Source organism: Cupressus sempervirens, chromosome 11 (genome assembly GCF_028749045.1).
Source record: "Cupressus sempervirens isolate cs-2001-9-10 chromosome 11, ASM2874904v1, whole genome shotgun sequence".
In the NCBI taxonomy this organism is placed as follows: domain Eukaryota; kingdom Viridiplantae; phylum Streptophyta; class Pinopsida; order Cupressales; family Cupressaceae; genus Cupressus; species Cupressus sempervirens.
Window position 1 is genome coordinate 857126081 of NC_143128.1, and position 20628 is coordinate 857146708.

Below are 20628 nucleotides of genomic sequence, written 5' to 3' on the forward strand. Positions count from 1 at the left end.
AGGTGTGGTTCTACAGCATATTCTCGGCCTCTTCCGCGAGGTAAGATTTTTTGTAACGGACAGAGGAAATATATATAAGGAGGAATAAGCCATTTTGCATGGAGTCAGTGGGCAAGCGGAAGCCATGGAAGAGTCAGTTGGTAGCAAATATGGAAAAGAATTCAAGAGTTTTGGCATCGAGGATTCGAGTTGCAGGCCCCTCGAGTTCTAGTAGCAAGAAGCAGAAGACCAAGGAGGAACGAACTTATCTCACCGTCTAGTTCGAGAGTCTTAGTGGCAGCGAGTGCCGGAGGTGGTGGTAGGAGACCCTAGAGGCAGACCAGATTAAGCAGATTCTGATGTGGGCACAGGTACATTGGGCCATCCAGCTTCCCATTTTCTCCATCCATTTGTTCGAGTCAGTATTACGCACCATGATAAAGACATATAGCCCGCGGAGCAGAACAAGTACATTCCTGTACAAGAAGCAGCAGATGATGGTGTCCTTTAAACCTAGAGATTTTACTAGGATTTTCGGCATCCTTGGCCCCGATGGTAAGAAAGTGGAGATCAAGAACCATAAACTCTCACGGGAACGGAAGGAGCATTGGATAGATCTAGTGTGCCAGGATCTTACACCCGTGGAGAGGGAGGCAGTGGTTCAGGGGACAAAGTGCAGAGGGCTTTGCAGGGACTTTATCTGAGAGGGTCATTGGCGGTGTATCATGGACGTCATCAAGAGCAAGTTGACAGGTGCCACTCGAGCTTCAGATATAGCATTGCCGCAGGTTGTGTTTATGAATGGTATCATGCAGGGAGTGGTATATGATTGGGCCTCAGTCCTGGCTGACAGGATGGAGGAATTTATGACCCTTCAGCAGCGAACATTTTTTATGCCGCACCATGCCATTAGGCTGTTTCTGGAGGCTGCAGCTAGCCAGATTCCACTGGATGATTTTGAGGCTCCTCCAAGGGGCAAGTTGGCAGACGAGGAGCCTCCCATATTCTATTGGTGACACTTGGATAGAGGAGGATCAGCATCAGACCACAAGAAAGTACTCCCCGGACTGGATGCTTCCGGAGAGACAGATAGCGGACGAGAGGGCACTTTGGTGAGTGACGGGGCTGAGTCCGTGGAAGAAGAGGAGAGCACTTCGGCGGAAGTTGGTGGTGAGGCAGTAGGTAGTGGGCCCACATTCTTTACCCCTCCTCAACTGTCAACTTCGGCGCACTTGACTACCTTTCCGACAGTTATTTCATTGTTTGGCCAGTGCCATGCCCTGGTCCTCATGTCTCCTCCAGCGGAGGCCGATGTCCACGGACAATGACGGAGATGGTCCCACAGACAGCGACAGATGTTGTCCCGTGGATAGTCGCTGAGATATTGCCGACGACTGTAGCGGAGGTGATTCTAGTTGTACCAGCAGATCTCACCGTCGCAGTCTCACAGAGAGCATAGTTGCCACCGCCAGAGCCTGAGCCACAAGTTCGGTTAGATGTCATTGATTGTGATGCAGTTGTCACTGTTTTGTCATCTTTTTTAGTAGAGGCCGAGTCAGCCCAGCCAGTATCGGAGAACATGGAGCTCACGCAGTTAGACCAACTGGAGGTGATGGATAGAGCTAGTGTGTTTTTGAGGCAGCAGTTTCGACTCACTCCTGCCAAGCGGGGTCCATCCATTCAGTCTCCTAGGCGTTCAGGAACATCACCGGCAGTACCAGAGCCTCAGCTTCAGGAGGAGGGAATTCCACATACCGTGGTTGCGCCAACAGTAGAGGAGGCGGCATCGGATGTGGGCATGGCTCCCGCTCATGAGGAGGAGAAGAGTGATGCAGAATGGTCATTGGAGGACTTCGCCAAGAAGGATTACGGGTTCGGATGAGGGCAAGTACCTGGATTACCTCAAGACTATGAAGTCTGCGTTGAAGAAGGGACACGATGTGGCAATTCAGGCCCTGACTCGGTAGAGGTAGTGGCATTTGATCAGAGCATATATCCGTGGGATCTGTCCTCGACGATTTCAGACTTGTTTTGTAGACAGGGGTTGGCCGGCGGTGGAGACAGCTGAGATGTTGGCAGATTGGGCTACTGAGCTGGAGTTGGGACCGAGTGACACCCCTCTGATGAAGCTGGCACATGAGATTGTGGGATTGTACAAGGATGTTTACTATGGTTGTCGGCGTTCGGAGGCGGACAGGGTTGCAGTAGAGAGATCATTGGCAGCTGAGAGTGAGGCTAGAAAGAAGCTAGCCCCTGACTTGGCCGACTAGCAGGCAGCATGGGCCGCAGAGCAAGCGGCAATATTGGCAGATATGGCAGCAGTGGTGCAGGAGAGGGACGTGGCTAGGCAAGGTACAGAGGCGGCGGTCCGAGATAAGGATGCAGTTGAGCACGAGATGCAGTTAGCTAGGAGGCAGGCTATGGATGTGGCGCTTCTTCTAAAGGAGGCCGTCGAGGTTAATTCTCAGATTCAGACAGATCTCCGCATCAGCACAGAGCAGGTGTATGAGTTATGTTGCCAACAACACAGTTCTGGGACGCCTGCTTATCTCTAGTATTTCTTTTGTTGTCTGTAAGTTGTCTTCTAATTTTGTTAGTGGTCAGGAGACGATTGTTCTTTTTGGGGGGGATGGTGTCAGCTGACTGGATGGTCCCGGTGGTGTTTCTGTAGCCAACAGATTGACTGTCGTCGGTGTTTTGTATTTTGTAGCCGACGGGTAAATAGTTTGTAGCGGACATAATGATTGTGGCTGACGGACTCCTTCGGGAAGGTTTGGCGGATAGTATTTATATCCCATCTAGTATCATTGTAAAGCATCATCTACTATTACTGATATTATGAAGCATAATGTATGTCTGGCATATGCGAATATAATTTTGTTATTCTGTTCCATTGTCTGTATGTGTTGATTTCTTTACCAGTATGGTAAACAGTCCATAAATTCTGAGTGGTCATTAGATATTTAAATTGACAAAAATTGAAGGGGCTGTTAAACATTTGCGGAGTTTTAAACTTTTGAAGTTAGTCGAGATTTCTAGAGGATTTTGAGGGCACGTACTAGACACACTTGTTCTAAGGTTGGGCAATAGATTAAGTGATGAAATGAAGCAATGGAACATGACTAGCGTGAACAGACACTATACAGTGTTCGAAGTTGAAGTATGCAGAAACAACTAGAGGAAAACAACAGAATTTTGCATAATGGGTTTGAGACACCAAATGTGAAGCGTGAGTGTTGTCTTTGTCCTGTTGGAGGTGGCACTTTGAAACTTACTCCTACCAGTCAATTGGTGCATATCACTTCTGCCTTGTCTGCTTGTGAAATGTTACTTCCAAGTGAGGAAATCATAGAACTCGTTGATGGCATCTTGAGTATACAAACAAAATCTTTCCTCTAGTAAAGTCCCGCTCAGATATGGCAATCATAAAATGCATAAATGGCACCTGTGAGAAATTCTTGAGCAATGAATGCATGGAAATAGCCAGTCAAACTTAAAACAGTGAAAGCCTAGTTTTCAAATGATAATGGTGACTGCACAAGCCATTACTGGTGCAAACTATTGTTATCGTGAACAGGAGTAAAGACCATGTGTGGTCAAAATATAGAGAGCAGCTTCAGACTGGAGAGTAGAGTTGAGCCGCAGGACATTGGAAGTCCTCACATGCATATGAAGACATATTCGTATGCACCGTGAATGGTGGGTGTTGCCGGTATGAGAAATGTAACCAAAATAGTTGTAACCTACCCCAATGGTGCCGTTCAAATTCTCGAGTCAGTCACAGTATGTGCGTTTATAGTCGATATCATTAAACTCAAACATGTTCTATGCTCTACAATTAGGGGATGTATATGCGATTATTTGTAGCACTCCAAGCCTGCAGTATTATCTAATTTCTTCCACTTCAATAATAACTAATTGCCATCTTAAATAAGAGAAGAGACAATTTGGAAAGCACAGTGAAAATATATACTTGTGCGTTCATTGGTGAAGACTATACACAATCTTATAACTTACATCGACATAAAAAAAAGCATTGTGTATCAATCCATAAAGGAGCGATGCCTTTTCTGTACAAAGATAGTGATTCAGATTAGTTATCTTCGCAGTGAGAGAAAGTATAAATGTGGAGTATTGTTTTGAGACAAACTTGTTTCATAATCGAAGATACAATAATAGTGACCATTTGAAGTCAAAACTCCACACATAACAAACTATGATTATAATCTAATCGTTTGAATCAATGGAAGATAGAATAATAAGGCAACCATATGCAGGTGGAGACTGGATTTAAAAATTATTATTATAAGTTCGGTATTTCCATAATAATAAGTCAAGCGATAGTTTACTAAATGGTCCTCAACTTTAATAAAGATTAGATTGGAGAGATTCTATAACAATATGGTTAAATCAGAAAGATGCAATTTGGATTTATGGAAGGGAAGCAATGTTTCAATTTGAAAAGTCATAACTTCAAATGAAAAAAGATATAAATATGTGAAAAGCTGGAGAAGGAAAGATCCGATCAATGACATTCATATTTACTTTGAAGAAGTGTTTTTATATTTTATATTATTGTATGGAGGAATAAGGGGCTCATTATGATTTTGTAATAAAAATTCCATTATTTTATTTTTAAAATAAAATAAAATGTCTCTTGTTTATTCTTAAATGGCATGGAGATTAAAAACTATAGGCGAATTGTCCTTCATAATTATATTTTAGAATTTTGTATATGATTTTGATATCAGATAAGTGGACATGGTCAATTAGCATTTTAGATTTGATCATCATAGGTGTTGTGAAATATTAAATTGTTTCCGTACCTTTGTCCAGTTTGTCTCCTTCTCAGCGGAGTTAAAATTCAATCTGGACTAATTTAAGATTGCATTATAATTGGTCTGTTGCATCTGGATTATTAAAATGATTGGCAGTATAAGTGCATTGAACATTATGAAGTTGTATGTAAAAATTCTTTGAAGTTGACTCTATTGCCTAGATGAGCAAAGACACTGGTCTTTTTATTGAAGTTAGAAAATCAATATATTCCTTCTGCAAGCATCAATTCCATTATTTACAAAATTTATACAAAACATTCAATTATCAAATATTCAGCATCCAATTTTAGTTTCATTGAGTTCGAGGACCTTGCCAGCCGAAGAACTCCAAGTTTAAATTCGCTATAGAAATTTTTTGAAACCGGACAGTCAGCATTTGAGGTAAAGGTTAACCCGCCTGTACCGGAGCCCGAAGTGTAGGGGAATCTAAGGGATTTCCGTTCGTTGGCCAAAATTTGATTGGGAGATCCTGCCGAAGAAGTGGTAGGTTCTTGGATTTCTAATCTGCAGTTTTGGGAACCAACAAGTATAATGTTATTACATCTGTTGAAATGTATCATGATTTCATGCATGTTATGGAAAACAAGAAACAAGTTCTCCAAAAGTTCATTGAGGAGGTAAAGGCAGCAATGCTCATAATGTCTACTTAGGAAGATAAGATTAAAGGAGCTTTGAAAGAATTGCCATGTGAGGTTATTGATGAGGACAACAAAGTATAGAATCAACAAGAAGTTCTCACTGAGTTTGTAGAGGCCATTAACCTACAACTTCAGTTGGATGATTTCGAGATCCATGTGCTTGACATGCTTGCAAATTGGAAGTTTTCAGTGAAGAATTTGCATAATCAAGTGGAAGATTCAAGCAAGGAAACATCTAGGGCAGCAATTACATTCTAAAAGGTCATCATGATTTTACAACATATTGGTGAACTAGATGCTACAATTATATGAGATTCCCTATGTAAATTTGGAGAATTGGTTGATACCATGTGAAAACTCCAAATTACATTTTTGTATGCTTTTAATAAATTTGTTGTAATTACAGGATAACATATACCTATGCAAGTAGCTCATGTAGTTTTATTGCAATCGCATTAGGCATGCAATTTTGAATAAAGTCAAAATAGTTGATTGGATAAGGATGAGTGGTTAAGGTTGTTCCACTTTTTCCTCCACCTTTCTCTCTTCTTTTTTCATATATAAAGGAGAGATTTCATTTTAAATAATCAGCTTTTGCTATAGAATAGAAGGCTGAGCTTGTGACTAGAAGGCTTTGTATTTCTTGTTGCAAGTTTATGAAGTGAATAAAGAAGTAAGTTTTCCCAAACTTTGTGTTGAGATACTTGGAATTGATATTTTTTCTTATGTTACATTGATTCATTCATCTTTGTTACTTTTCTGTTTGAAAGCATTTGAGAATTTTGGTGTTGTTTTTGAAAGACTTTGAGCTTTCATTGATAAGATTGATCTAGTTAAATAGTGGCTGCAAGTGCTAAGAATTTCAGATTTTGAGCTTAACTTCTTAGAATATTATTTCATACTTGGATAGCTGAACCAAGACTTTGAGCTTTGTTAGTTATTCGCTCTTTTATTTCAAGAAGACTGTTCGTAGGAGACTTTGAGTTCTTGCTATCAATCACCCAAGTCAAGATATAACTGCTGTCTTAAGATTGTTCTTACGTCAACACTTAAGCCACTTGTATTACCGTAGCAATCAATTCCTTTTGTTTAATAGCAAGTAGTAGTTGGTAATGTAAAATCATTGCTGAAGAAAGAGGAATTGATTCAGCGAACCACCTTGTTGTTAATTCCAGTTAGGCCTTTGTTGTAGCCACCTACGGTAAGAATGGAGCCTCCCTTATTGCTGAGAGGAGAGATTTACCTCACTACACTGTTGCCTAAAAATCTCGTTTTGTAAGCTGTGGTCACAATGACTTACAAAATATTTAGCCAATAGACTGCACATTGTACACAACAAAGAATTAATTAAAAAGGGGGGCTTTTACAACTTTCAAACAAGTCCGATATGCATGCCAAAATGAGAGCTTCAAAACTTATTATAGACATCCATCAAAGCATAATCAAAGTATAACTTGATCATAAATTTTAGTTGCAGGTGCACTCATCAGCATAAATGAGAATATGGAAGCGCAAGTGCAAGATTTGAGCAATTGGACAGTGCAGATTTAAAGCATGTTTGCATGGATGCGACTATTGTAGGCTATTCCAAAAATTGGGTGTTTCGAGCAGACTTTGGAGACATTTGGTCAAGTTATATTGGTATATGCAAAGATCACAACTTTCTACTAGCATCATGCTGGCTAGTACTGGAAACACAAGCCAGTAGTCCTGAATTGTTTGACATAATGCCTATTTCACCATGTCAAGGTATACCAAGTATATTGGCTTGATAAAATGCTCCAGAATGATCTTGTCAGATATTTTAAATAAAATGATTGCAGAATGTCAATGAAATTAATTGGTTAGTGGCCAAATTTAACAACCTCTTCCAACAAACTGTTCGCACTTGTGAAGTATTATTTAAAATGGTTGGAAAGAGCAAGGTCTTATGAAACTTGATGGTCACGACTTATAGTGATTACAACATGTCACAGGTATGTCGAGAAGTTTTATAGACATTTATCCAAATGCAGTTGGTGGTTGTAACGTCGATTCCACAACCTCTACCAGCATTCACCTTGTCTGTGCCAAATTCAGAGCTTTCGAATGGGAAGCCTTGATGAAATTCGATGTTTGATGTTGATGGACAAAACCATTTTAAATCATTCAATTAAGTTTCTTGAAGAAGCTGGTCTTGTGGACATATTGCAGATTATGCACAGAACTTTTTTGTGGAGAAGGCTTTACAAATTTTTAAGCAAATGCAATTATCCAGTATAAAGCCTAACTTCACAATCTCCTTCCTGGCCCATGCTATTATGAAAACTTTCGAACAGGTAATAGATGTCCATCATAGTATAATGGTGGATGTATTTTTGTCAGATATTAGAGAACTTACGCTTTGGCCGATATGAAAGTAGAATGTAAGAGCATACAAAACTGCCCCAAAGAAATGTGTTTTTATGAACGGGGATGCAAAATGTGGAGCATAAATATAAAGTGTGAAACATTTGACAGAATATCTCAAAAAAACAAAACAAAAACATTTCATGTAATGAAATGTAGGGATTATAGGATATGCACACAAGGGGCTTGTTGAAGAAACTTCAGAAACTCAAACAAATGCAAGTGGTGACTGAAAAATAGATTTCTCAAATTTAAACGACATCATCTAAGCGTGTGTCAACAACAAGCTCTTCAACAACATGCTTGTAGATATTAGAGAGGACTTCTGGAATATGTTATTTTTGTTCTATGTACTTGGTTACTTGGTTATTTGAGCATTTCCTTCATCTCTTTTAGAGGACACTAGGAAACATATGCTAGCAAGTCAATTCTTGGAAAGGGCGAAGTGAAGATGTAGTGGCACACATCCTTTGATTGGGGAGGCAGTGCATTACATAAGAACACCTTAGGGTGTTGTTTTGGCTTGGATTTATGATTGACATCTCAATTCCAATCACAAACAAACTTTAGTGGGACTAATCATAGTACAATTAGAGTAAATGGTAGCTAGCACAACTAGTTGTGAGGCCACTTAGCTTTGCAATTTACTTGTAGGGTTATTTTGATTAGAAGTTGGATCCTATGACCTGTAATTATGATAATCAACACTGTGTTGAATTCTCTAAGAATTTAATGTTTCATGACATGCCTCAACACACCGAGACCATATATCTCTTCACTGAAGGAGGTAGTGCATTAGATAAGAATACCTTAGGGTGTTGTTTTGGCTTGGATTTATGGTTGACATCTCAATTCCAATCACAAACAAACTTTACTGGGACTAATCATAGTACAATTAGAGTAAATGGTAGCTAGCACAACTAGTTGTGAGGCCACTGAGCTTTGCAAGTTACTTGTAGGGTTATTTGATTAGAAGTTGGATCCTGTGACCTGTAATTATGATAATCAACGCTGTGTTGAATTCTCTAAGAATTTATGTTTCATGACATGCCCCAGCATACCGAGACCATATATCTCTTCATTGGAGATAGGGAACAAAAGAGTGTAGTGAAGTGCTAGTATATCTCTACCAATCCCAGGCTGCTAATATTTTGATCAATCCTTTAGCAAAAGGCAAGTTTACCGTCATTGGAGACAAAGTTAGATTGTTGTAGAATTCCTTTGTTGAGATGAGGGAGTATTGAGTTTTTAGCTCAGATATTTGGGAGAAAGTTTCAAGTTATTGTATTTTGCATTTCACTTTAGTAATTAAAGTGAATGTCTTTTATTTAGCTATTTTACTCTAGCTATTAAAGCAAATATCTTTTATTTAGCCAAATCTAAATAAACTCTAGATTGAAAACTAGACTTATTTTCAATCTTTTCCTTATCATGATAAGGATACTGTTGTAATTAAAATTGTTTTTTGGAAGATTAGATTTTCAGCTGAGTCAGTATAAAGATAGGAGCAAGATAGTGGGTTGCAAGCAATTCATTTTGGTTGTCTTTCCAAAGACTGGAAAACTCCATTTTTTTGGACTAGAAAACTGATGCAACTTGCTAGAACAACATGGTACATGTTGGTTTTCATACAATTATGAGTTATAGCAGTGGCAGAGGTTTCCTTGAATGTTTTTTTGAAGGAATGAAAAACAGGTTATGAGTTGTATTTTTTATCTGTGTATGTTTCCATTTTAAAAAATATTTTATTATTTTTTAATTGATTCAATGCTTCTAACATTAAGAAATTAGAAAATCTGATATTTTGAATGATTTATTCAATTTTAGCTGATTTATTGTGAACTCTGTTCTAAAACTCACAGAAATCAGTAATGCTTGTGAGTTCAAATAACTCACCCATTTTCTTGTGGGTGAGTTCTAGTGAGTTGCAGCCGGAACTTGTACTTGTGCACCCACGAAGTTCATGCTGAAAACTTGCCCAAGACCAAGTTTTTCTGAAATGCCATGTCTTAGTTAGTTATGGTCTGCCAAATTTTGTCAAGTTCCAATTATCAAACTTTGATTTCGAGGAAAAATTAAAAAAACAACCTATCTTGCCGAAGAGTATGCTTCTAGAAATGAATCTGACTGGAGTGATCCTTTGACAATTGCAAAGTTATTTTTGAGATCTTTTCAAAATTGTGACCGACAATATCTGAGCAATATGGAGTTTTGGTCATGTAAAGTTGACTCTGCAAATCTTATTTTCTTTCGATATGAAATTTAATTTTAGTATTGCTTTAGGAGGTGGTGTCCTACATTTTGTCACCACAAAATGCAAGTAATAGTACAAAATTTTTTCAACTTAGTTTCACATTTCTTTGAGTTTAGTTCGTTATTTAATTGGTTAGTATTGATCAACCAATCAATTCCATTTAATATAATGAATCATTTTACTGAAGGCTTTCGTCAAGTCTTTTTCGTTTTTTTGTTTGTTGAGCCTGTGCTTGATTTTTGAGGCCTTCATCGTCCTTTCGTTTTTGAGTGTGTGTTTCTTGGTTTTTAATCCTTTGGTTTTGCTTAAATTATTGCATTCGGTTTTCCCTTCGATTTGATCTAACTTGGGGCTTAATCAGAGTTGTTAGTCAAAAGATATGACCATTTTAGTGCCCAAAAAGTGGACCTTTTTGATGAAATTGCAGGAGTTAAAAATATCATGTTATGTTTTTAATTTGACATTCACTTTTTGAAAAATATAACTTAAATTCACTTTATGTTATGTTTTTAAGTTACTTTATCAATTAAATTTTCACTTAAAGTAACTATGGTGTACTTTATGTTATATTTTTAAGTTGAGTTGCTTTACTATATAGTTCAATTTAATTTTTGACATTTAAATCAAATGCTCTAGTAAATATTAATTATTAAACAATATTTACACATTATATTGTTAATATGATAATGCAAATATAATTTATTTCCCACTTAGGTGATATTTTATCAAAATTAAATTGACACGTGTTTATTAAAATCACTTAAATGTATAAAAATCACTTGTGGACCCTTTTCATGTCATTATATGTAAAAATCACTTAAAAGTGGACCTTTTTCATGCCATTACATGTAAAACTTAACTTAAAGTGTAAAATCACTTAGAAATGGACATTTTTGATGCCATTGCATGTAAGCTCACTTAAAATGTGCAATGACATAAAAAAGATGAGCTACATGTGTTATATGCATATGCACCAAAAAGGTGAGCTTTTGCCTTAAGTTGCATATGCATGTAACTTAAACATGTCTTTACATTGAAAAGGTGAGTTTTTGCACCAAAGACATGTATTTGCACTTGCCAAACCCGTTTTTGGGCAAAACACATGTTTCTAAAACATGCATATGCACCGAAAAGGTGCATTTTTGCCTTGAGAGAGCCCATTGCATGTTTTTAAAACATGTAATAATGACTTCTAAAAGTTGCATTTGGGTCTATGTTGCATATTTAAAACATGTACTCACACAAAAAAGGTCCGTTTTGCATTCAACTTCATGCATTTGCCCTTCCAAAACCCGTTTTTTAAGAATTTCATGACTTTGGCCTCCAAGAACCCGTTTTTTGGTGATATCTTCTAGATTTCTCCATTGAATGACATGAAATCTTTCTCACAGGAGGCGTTTTTGCATCCTCATGCATTCCCATGCATTTGGCAACCTCATTCATGCTAAAAATATTTTATTTCAGCCTCATTTGGAGTCACGTTTTGGACAAAAACACCCATATTTGAGCCTTCAAAATTCAGGTTCTTGCCAAATAAGGGGTCATTTTGGAGATTTGATCATTGTATATGCATATGAGAAAGTTGTTTTTGCCTTAACAAGTAAAAAATGACTCAAAAACATGCATTTCTTGGCCACGTTTTTTTCAAGAACGGCCCAGATTTTTGTATTAAAAAGTCACATTTTTGTTCAAAAAACTCTTAAAAGGCATTTCCAGCCCATACCTTTGATCAAGAGGGGTTGTTTTTGAGTTTTCATTCATGCTATTGTCTTTGGAGACTACGTTTTTGGCATTCTCATGTCAAATTCGACCATTGAATATCCATTACATGCAAGTACAGAAGAAGTCAAAAAGTTGTTTGAAAATCCAGATTTGAGGAAGAATTGGTTTTCAAAATTTATAAATCTTGCTATTTTGGATCATAACCTTCAAGTTAGTGGACATTTTCAAATTTGCTCATCATTTCATGCTTATCTTGCTATTTTCATGCATATTATGGCTTGTTATTGCACATTTGTCCAAATATATGCCATGAATAGTGCATTTTTCTTTTAAATATGATGAAATGGTTCATTTTCATGTTTTTGATTTTTTCCCAAACTCCAATTCGAATTTGCATGTTGAAGTGAGTTGCTTGTTGATATGTTTGAGTCTTTTGCCAAAGGTACATTCTTCCTTTGAAGTTTGTTTTTGTGTTTTGTGTGTTTGCTTTTCGGTTTTTTTTCATTTTTGGAGAAGTTGCAAGTTCTTTCCCAAGAACTTGGTCATGTTTCACTTTACTCCACCTTCCATTTCATGCAAGAGCATCATCACATTCCATTTCTATCTTTCGATGCCACAACACTTCGCATCCCATTTGTCGAATGCGATTACATGTATTTCATCTCATCTGTCATCCACATGTACATGTAAGCTCATCCTCCATCTGTATTCGCATGTCATCTCACTTTCTGTTTCTCATTACATGTTGCATATACATGTAATCCACTTTCCATGCAATGACATATTGAAAGCCCAAGTCACTTTTTAAAAGTCAAGGGTCTTTATTCACACACATTCCCATGTGTTCCACCTTCCTCTCTTAAAGCATATTCATCTCCTTCCATTCTCACCTCACCTACCGTTTTCCATCCAAATACATATGCTTTCCTGTCAAGAATGCATGTTTTGATTCTCAAGAAGTAGTAATTCATTTGATCTTCAACTTGAGTTCGTGTGGGAATGCGCTAGATACTTTATTTCAAAGAAAAAATAAAAATTTAATGTGCTGATGGAAAGTTATTCCGAGTTTACAATTGGACACCATCGAGAAAGTTTTCAAAGTGTTAGAGATTCCAGAACGTGCCACTTGACAAATGAGAATTCATGACAACTTGAGTAAGAAAAGTTTGATCACATCAAGTTTTCAAATGACAATGGATAATTCGTCAAAGAGAGTCAGAGGCTATCAAAAGACACAAGACCATGGTTATCAAGGTGGATGCAGTGACACAAAATACAGGAACTCCCAATCCTGTGACCATCCGAGATTGCATTGCCAAATACAAGGCCTTCAAAACTTTTAAAACTATAATTACGATCATCATACTTGTCTGATTGTGTAGATTGCATGGACTTCATCTATCATGTAATACTGTCTGAAGGCTTATTAACACATTGCACCTTGTTTAGGCATGATCGGCAATTTATTGTGATGAGTATATCTTAGCATTAACCTTAACTAAATTTAGTTATGTTTGTTTGTTAAACAATATCTCCTTCTAGGTGCTAATTATGAGAGAGCATTGTGGGCCGACCTAGATAGGGTCATGTCCCTTTAAGGGGCAATGCCCTTTGGTTATGGTATATGAGTAAGGTGTAGTTGTAGTTAAAGAGTACACAATAGAATATCAAGTCTGCTCCTTTAAGCAACTCTGCCACAAATCAAATACTTTCTGAGACAAATTTTAGAATAACAATTAATATTGACATCTCATTTCAAGGTTAGATAGAAGGAAGATCAGAATAACAACCATACAAAAAGGTATTATCTCAGATCTGATTAGTTAGAATTTGCAGAAACTTTACATGGTATTAGAGCTCTGGTACTCGAACCTAGGCTCTGCAAATCAAACAATCAGACTTAGTATATCTAGCATCATTTTTCTATCTTCAATGGCATACACAATCAAACCTGAGGACAGGTTTGATGGGAAAAAACACTTCGATGCTTGGAAATTCAGAATCATGACGATTCTCGAAGAAAATGATGCAAAGCAGTTTGTTGATTCAGCATCCAAACAACTTGCTGTTGAACTAATAAAATTATCTAGAGTAAAGGAAATAGGAAAGCCATACAAATCATATTAGATGGAGTGAAAAATGAAATAGTACCCATGCTAATGAAACATCAAAGAACATTTGATATTATGAAAGCATTATTAAATGTATATGAGGTTAACAATGCAACTAGAGTCCTCGCACTAAAAAGACAACTAAATCATATACAAATACAGAAGGGAGAATCGATGAATTCTTACTTCCTAAGGGTTGCCAGTCTAAGAGATGAACTTGCAAGTATAGGAACCATAGTTAATGACATGGAACTGACACTGATGACTATAGATGGATTACAAAATTTATGGGAAACATTTGTACAAGAAGTGCTAGAGACAATCTTCCTGACTTCAACAGACTTAAGAGAGATTGTCTTCAGGAAGAATCTAGAAAACTCAAGAAAGGGAGAAAGTTGAAAACTGAAGGCAAAGAACTTCATGTTCTCGACACAAATTCCTATAAAGGTAAGAAGAAACATTTCAAGAAGAAGAAGGGTAATCAAAGGAATGAAAAACCTAAGAAAGATCTATTCAAAGTAAAATGCTTCAAATGCGAAAAATTTGGACACTACAAATCTAATTGCCATGTGAATTCTAAACAACAAATAAATTATACAAACATTACTAAAGAAGATAACTATGATCTTGAGAATTGTGTATTGTATTTGGCACTATCAAATGAAGTATCAAGCAAGGCATGGGTGATTGATTGTGGATCATGCTGACATATTACAGGATATAAAGAAGCACTAGACTCTATATCTGAAGAAGTTGATGGAAAAGTTACTATTGGCGATAATTCAGCTCATTCAGTTAAAGGAATTGGGAATTACACCTAGAAACTAAAGTTAGTTAGTTCTCTGCATCTCAAAGGAGTACTCTATGTACCAGGAATAAAAAGAAATTTAATCTTAGATATAATAATATGACATAGTATCATGTGTTCAATGATAGCACATGCTAAGAAGATTCAGATAGATATAGAGTATCATTCTATACTTATTCATCGTAATTGATGATGCTAGATATGTTATCTCTCAGTATGATTATCAAGTTAAGAGCGAGTGTTAAAACTATAACTATGATCATCATACTGGTTTGACTATGTAGATCACATAGACTTCATCTTTCATGTAATACGGTCTGAAGGCTTATTAACACATTGCACCTTGTCTAGGCATGTTCGACGATTTATTTTGATGAGTATATGTTAGCATTAACCTTAACTAAATTTAGTTATGTTTGTTTGTTGAACTATATCTCCTTCTAGGCGCTGATTATGAGAGAGCATTGTGGGCCAACCTAGATAGGGTCATGTCCCTTTAAGGGGCATGCCCTTTGGTTATGGTATATGAGTAAGGTGTTGTTGTAGTTAAAGAGTACACAATATAATATCAAGTCTACTTCTTTAAGCAACTCTGCCACAAATCAAATACTTGCTGGAACAAATATATTTCAGAATAACAATTAATATTGGCATCTCATTTCAAGGTCAGATAGAAGGAAGATTAGAACAACAACCATATAGAAAGCTATTGTCTCATATCTAATTACTTAGAATTTGCATAAACTTTACAAAAACAATCCCTAGGATTGTTTCAATTCTCTTCCATTTTTCTTCTTCTTCTTTCATGTTTTTGATTGAAGAGCATGCATTGCATGAAAGGATGCAATTACATGTAATGCGAGTTGCATGTGTAGTTGCATGTAACCCAATAATTTTCTTATTAGTTAGACTAGGTCAAAGTTGGTTGAGTTGCTCACACTTTTTCCTCTATCTTTTTCTCAACTCCTTTGCCTGTATAAAGGAGTGCCCCCTCATTGTAAAAATCATCTTTTTTTGTATGCAAGAAAGCTCTGCCACATTTGTGCAAGCGCAACTTTGATTGTGTAGTACAAATTTGGGAGAAAAGTGAATAAAAGAAGCAATTGAATTTGAAGCTTTGACTGGAAGCAATTGCGATAGAGCAAATTAGAAGCTTTGACTGTAATTTGTGCCTATTGTCTGTGATTCATGTTATTATTGTGTGTTCAATAATAGAGCATAGTGATTTAAGAAGCAATCGAAGCTGAAGCTTTGACTAGGAGCGGTTGTGGCAAATTGGCAATACATAGACTAGGAGCTTTGACTGTAGCTTGTATTACCATCTCAAATTCACAAAAAATAGTTAGTTTCCTACTTTTGGAAGTCTTTATGCCCCAATGGTAGAGGTTATTCTTATAGAATAGGTTAAGATAGGACTTAGAGCCAAATTGGTACACTTTCAGCTAGTCTTTGCGTTAGTGTTAGTTTATCAGTTCACTGTTTACAACTTTATATAGAAGTCTAGTTTGAAGTTTCATTTTTTCCATTACTTGCTCCATGGGTAAGTGGATTCTTTTCTGAAAGATAAGATGAAAGAATATTGGTAACACCCCTTACAAAATCTCTCAACTTCTTGCTTACCTCGAGTTGATCCAAGGAACGGTGAGAAGGGGGAGCCTTCCCTTTATGGTAGGAGATTCTCTTTCTCACACACTGTGGCTGGTCATCTTATTTTGTGACTGGATTTTACCCAAAACCATCAGTTGCAAAATATCCACCCAATAGGAGGTAACCTCTTTGAAGTGGCCCTAGGTCCAAAATATTATCCGTATTGTGTGGATCTGTTCTATTCTGCTCTTTATTTGAGAAGGTCTCCAGTTATTCTGTTTGTCATTGAGGAAATTCTAAAGTTCCAAACACATTCCCAAGAAAGATTAACCTAAATGAGGATTTGAAGAAAAGTTCAAAAGAGAATGGCTATGTTTTGCCCCAGCTATGCTTCTATTTTACCTCAATATCAAGCTCAGTATACTTGCAACATACTTATAATTAAATCTGCTTTTACTCATCGTACGAAAATTGGGATATCCAATAATTTTTTTTAGGTTGGCTATCTGCCAATATGAGGTATCTCAAATTACACAAATCTTCATATTCGATTCAATTTTCCTCTGATAGACTCTATAGTTATACACAATAACTTAAATTTAATTTCTTGAATCATCAATGTACATAAAAGCTTTTGTCAGTGGTAAAAAAGTCCTGTTCTGTTTTGTATTTTCTTCTGCCCACTAACCTACATGAGGATTTGAAGAAGAGTTCAAAAGTACATGGCTATGTTTTGCCCCAGCGACACTCCCATTTTACCTTATCAAGTTGCATGTACTTATAATTAAATCTGCTTTTACCCATTTAATGAAAATTGGGATATCCAATAATTTTCTTTTACGTTTGCTATATGCCAATATGAGGTATCTCAAATTACACAAAGCTTCATATTCTATTCAAATTTCTTCTGATAGACTCTTATACAAAATATATTATACTATTTCCTTGAATCATCAATATACATTACAGCATATGTCAATGATAACTAAGTTTTTGTTTTGTTTTGTTTGTTCTTCTGTCCGTTGGCTTTACTGACACGGAATCCTCAACTGATCAGGCTCTTTGTCGAGCTGAACCTAAATCACTGCATGCACAGTGGACTATGCTTTTGCCCACACATGATGTCCTGCACCCTCGGTAAGCTCTATTTCTTCACTTCCATATTCAAATACTTGAGCAGTGTATGTTGAAATTTTATTTATTTTTTAGGTCGATACAAAATATTCTGTTGTATTTTAATTGACTAACACTGTAGGGTTCAGGCGTTATCAGGCAACGTTGATGACATGTTTACTTTTTGACCCTATTTTGAAGGTATTCATATGTGCATAAGTCCAAATGCTTACTCTCTAGTTATAACTGCTTTAGAAAAATAGAATTTTAGTCAAGGTTCATGTATATTAAAATTCTTTGACTAATAAATCAACTTTTCCATCAACAATTGAAGACACGAATCACAGCTGCTGCTACTCTAGCTGCAATGTTGGAGGGTCCTTCTTCTGTTTTTCTTCAAGTAGCGGAGTATAAAGAAACAACAAAAGCAGGATCATTTACAACACTTTCTAGCTCGCTTGGTCAAATTTTGATTCAGCTTCATACAGGTATGCTCATCAACATTGTCTGTTTCTATCTAAATGCAGACCATATTTGCCTGTGGGAATCAGGTACATTATGTTATTTTTTTGGGTAGGAACATATGGCTTGTGTTTTATTTGAAATCTTAATTGTTTCAAGTTTTCAGTTCAAGAGATGTTGTCAGTGTATATGAGTTCAGTTTCTGATTCTTTTACTCTAATGCAGGTTTTCTACACGTGGTTCAAATTGAATGTCATAGTGGAATGCTAATGACGATTTTTAAGACACTTTCAATTTTGATATCTGCTACTAGGTATGGACACTGTTCCATATTCATGGATAATATTCAAATGTTAAATATTTCATTTAGCATAAAAAATTGTAGAAGTAATCCTAAAATTAACATTGGTGATTAAATACACTCTCTTGGAACATTCTTTTTTTTCCTTGTATTGCTTCCAATTCTATAATCTTGCACTCTTGTTGATTAGGACATACGATAAGATTTTTCGCATTCTTTTGTTGTTTAAACAGGTTCAATCGGCTACCTGATGATCTTCTTCCTAATATTATAGCTTCTGTGGGAAAGAGAGCAAATGAACTATTTGCATCATCGTCGGACCAAAACAATATTGTGGTAGGTTATTTTCTAGGCTTTATCTTATTTCTGAATATCCTGTTATTACCACATACTGTTTGTTTTGTTCACAGGCCATTGCAGTCAATTGCTTGGGTGCAACACTGAGTACAACTCCACCATCCCAACAAGTAGAAGCAATGCTTGCAGCAGAGTTGATGTCAGGTTTGTGTTTACTGCTATACCTGGTAAATTACATACATGGAATAATAACACAGATGGAAGTGCATACCAGATATAGGAGTAAATTATATCTTCTTTTGCTCATGAATACATTACAGAAAAGAAGACTAGAGATGGTTGGCCAAGGATTACAATTCACTCCACTATACCATACCCTCCCTTGGTGGTACGACATATATAAAGGATGCAATGGTTGCCAAGAGGAACACAAACATCAACCAAGTACAGGAGAGTGATATCAAACTTGATACACATCCAATTAATTGATTGATGGATAACAGTATTATCAACATAACAGAAGACATCTTGCATTGATTACATCATCCCCCCCAACATAGAAAAGAATAAAGTTGTCTTTGAGATAACAAGTATACATCAAATAATATCTAGGAAGACTAATGATAGGAGTGTAGATAATGATTTGCACGATGCAAGCTCAAAGTTGTAGTGTGTTTACCGTATAGGTAAAGAAATCAACGCATACAGACAACATAATAGAATAGCAGAATAATATTTGCAATAGTAGATGAATGATGATTTACAATGATCCCAGACGGGATATAAATATTACCGCCGAACCTTTCCGAGGGAGTCCGTCGGCCACAAATATTCTATCCGCTACAAACTATTTACCGACGACGTCAGCTACAGAATACAGAAACACCGCCGGACATCACCCCGTCAGCTACAGAATCAAAACACCGTCGGAACCATCCAGTCGGCTAACACCATCCCCCCCAAAAAGAAAAGTCGTCTCCGGACGACAATTACAACATATCTGAGACAAATTAACAAACAAAATATATCATCAGAGTGACTACAACAAGAAAAATCTGCTTCTGTCACATCACTTCCACATTCATCCCGTTACATCTGTAGCCTCGGCTAACACAATACTGTCTCCTCAAGCTGACCTTGATCGCCACCTGTGCTGCTTTCTCTGTTTTCAATTCCATGGTACCCTGAGCCATGTGTCGCTACACTGCCTCCAACTGGATGATTAGCTCCTCTCGAGCTCTCTACGCATCCACCAAGACAGCCTCCTAGCCAACACCTACTCCAAGTGCCTCTGGTACACAGAAAGTCCATGCCTACAGCAACTTCAACTCTTCTCCACTGGTCAGACTCCCACGACTGATATCCGCCACAACTGGGGGTCCAGGGGGCAATGCCCCCGGCGGGGTCGAGGGGCAGCGCCCCCGCGGTATTATGAAGTTTTCTTTTTCTTTAGTGTCATTTAATGAGTAATCAAACTAGAAAAGAATGGATTTTTGAAGCTGACATGAGTTGCTTTACACAGTGCTCTGATGGGAGAAAATGTTATAATGAAATTGTAATGAACTTAAGCAATATATTGCAAGTGGCTTTAGTTTAAAGTTTAATACATTTTGATCTCCTTTTATGTTTTGCCCGATTTGTTTCCCCCCCTTGGCAAAATGTTCTAATTTGGGTCCTTGTCCTTGAAATTCCCTATTATATTTCATGTTGTTCAGTTTATCAAAATTTAAGTGTAATTTTAGAACTACCATTGAAGTTCGGTCTTGTTATTGGAATTTTCTGCATTCTTCCATCTTCATCCTTTGTCTGTCATATCATGATTAAGTCCCAGTTTTGAGTTAAAGTTTTGGTCAAATATTTGGCTCTAATGCTTTAAAATAAAGCTTCAGTGTTCACAGTTGTTACTAGAAGTGTTGTTGAGATCCAACGATGGAAAAGGAACTGAAGAAAGATTGGAGTTGTGCATGAAGGGAACTAAGTGCAAGGAGAACCTCTTTTTGGAATAGCTGTTGGAATCCGACAAGCCAAATGGAACTTTAAAATATAAACAAAAAGTGACTTATGATAAGTTCCAGGGCATCCTTTAGAGTCTGATGATGAGGCAAGTACAAGTCAGCCAAAATAAAGAAA

General features: G+C 36.9%; 1 protein-coding gene across 1 annotated transcript in view; it reads left to right on the top strand.

The window, feature by feature from the left end:
• The window catches only part of LOC149532224 (ARM repeat superfamily protein), a 298977-nt gene that overhangs the window by 70674 nt on the left and 207675 nt on the right, over positions 1-20628 (top strand). The window contains exons 8-13 of the mRNA XM_089808702.1: positions 17383-17462; positions 17588-17639; positions 17773-17926; positions 18126-18213; positions 18435-18537; positions 18612-18702. Of these exons, the coding sequence (XP_089664828.1) occupies positions 17383-17462; positions 17588-17639; positions 17773-17926; positions 18126-18213; positions 18435-18537; positions 18612-18702 (568 nt within the window). The remainder of the gene's footprint in view (positions 1-17382; positions 17463-17587; positions 17640-17772; positions 17927-18125; positions 18214-18434; positions 18538-18611; positions 18703-20628) is intronic.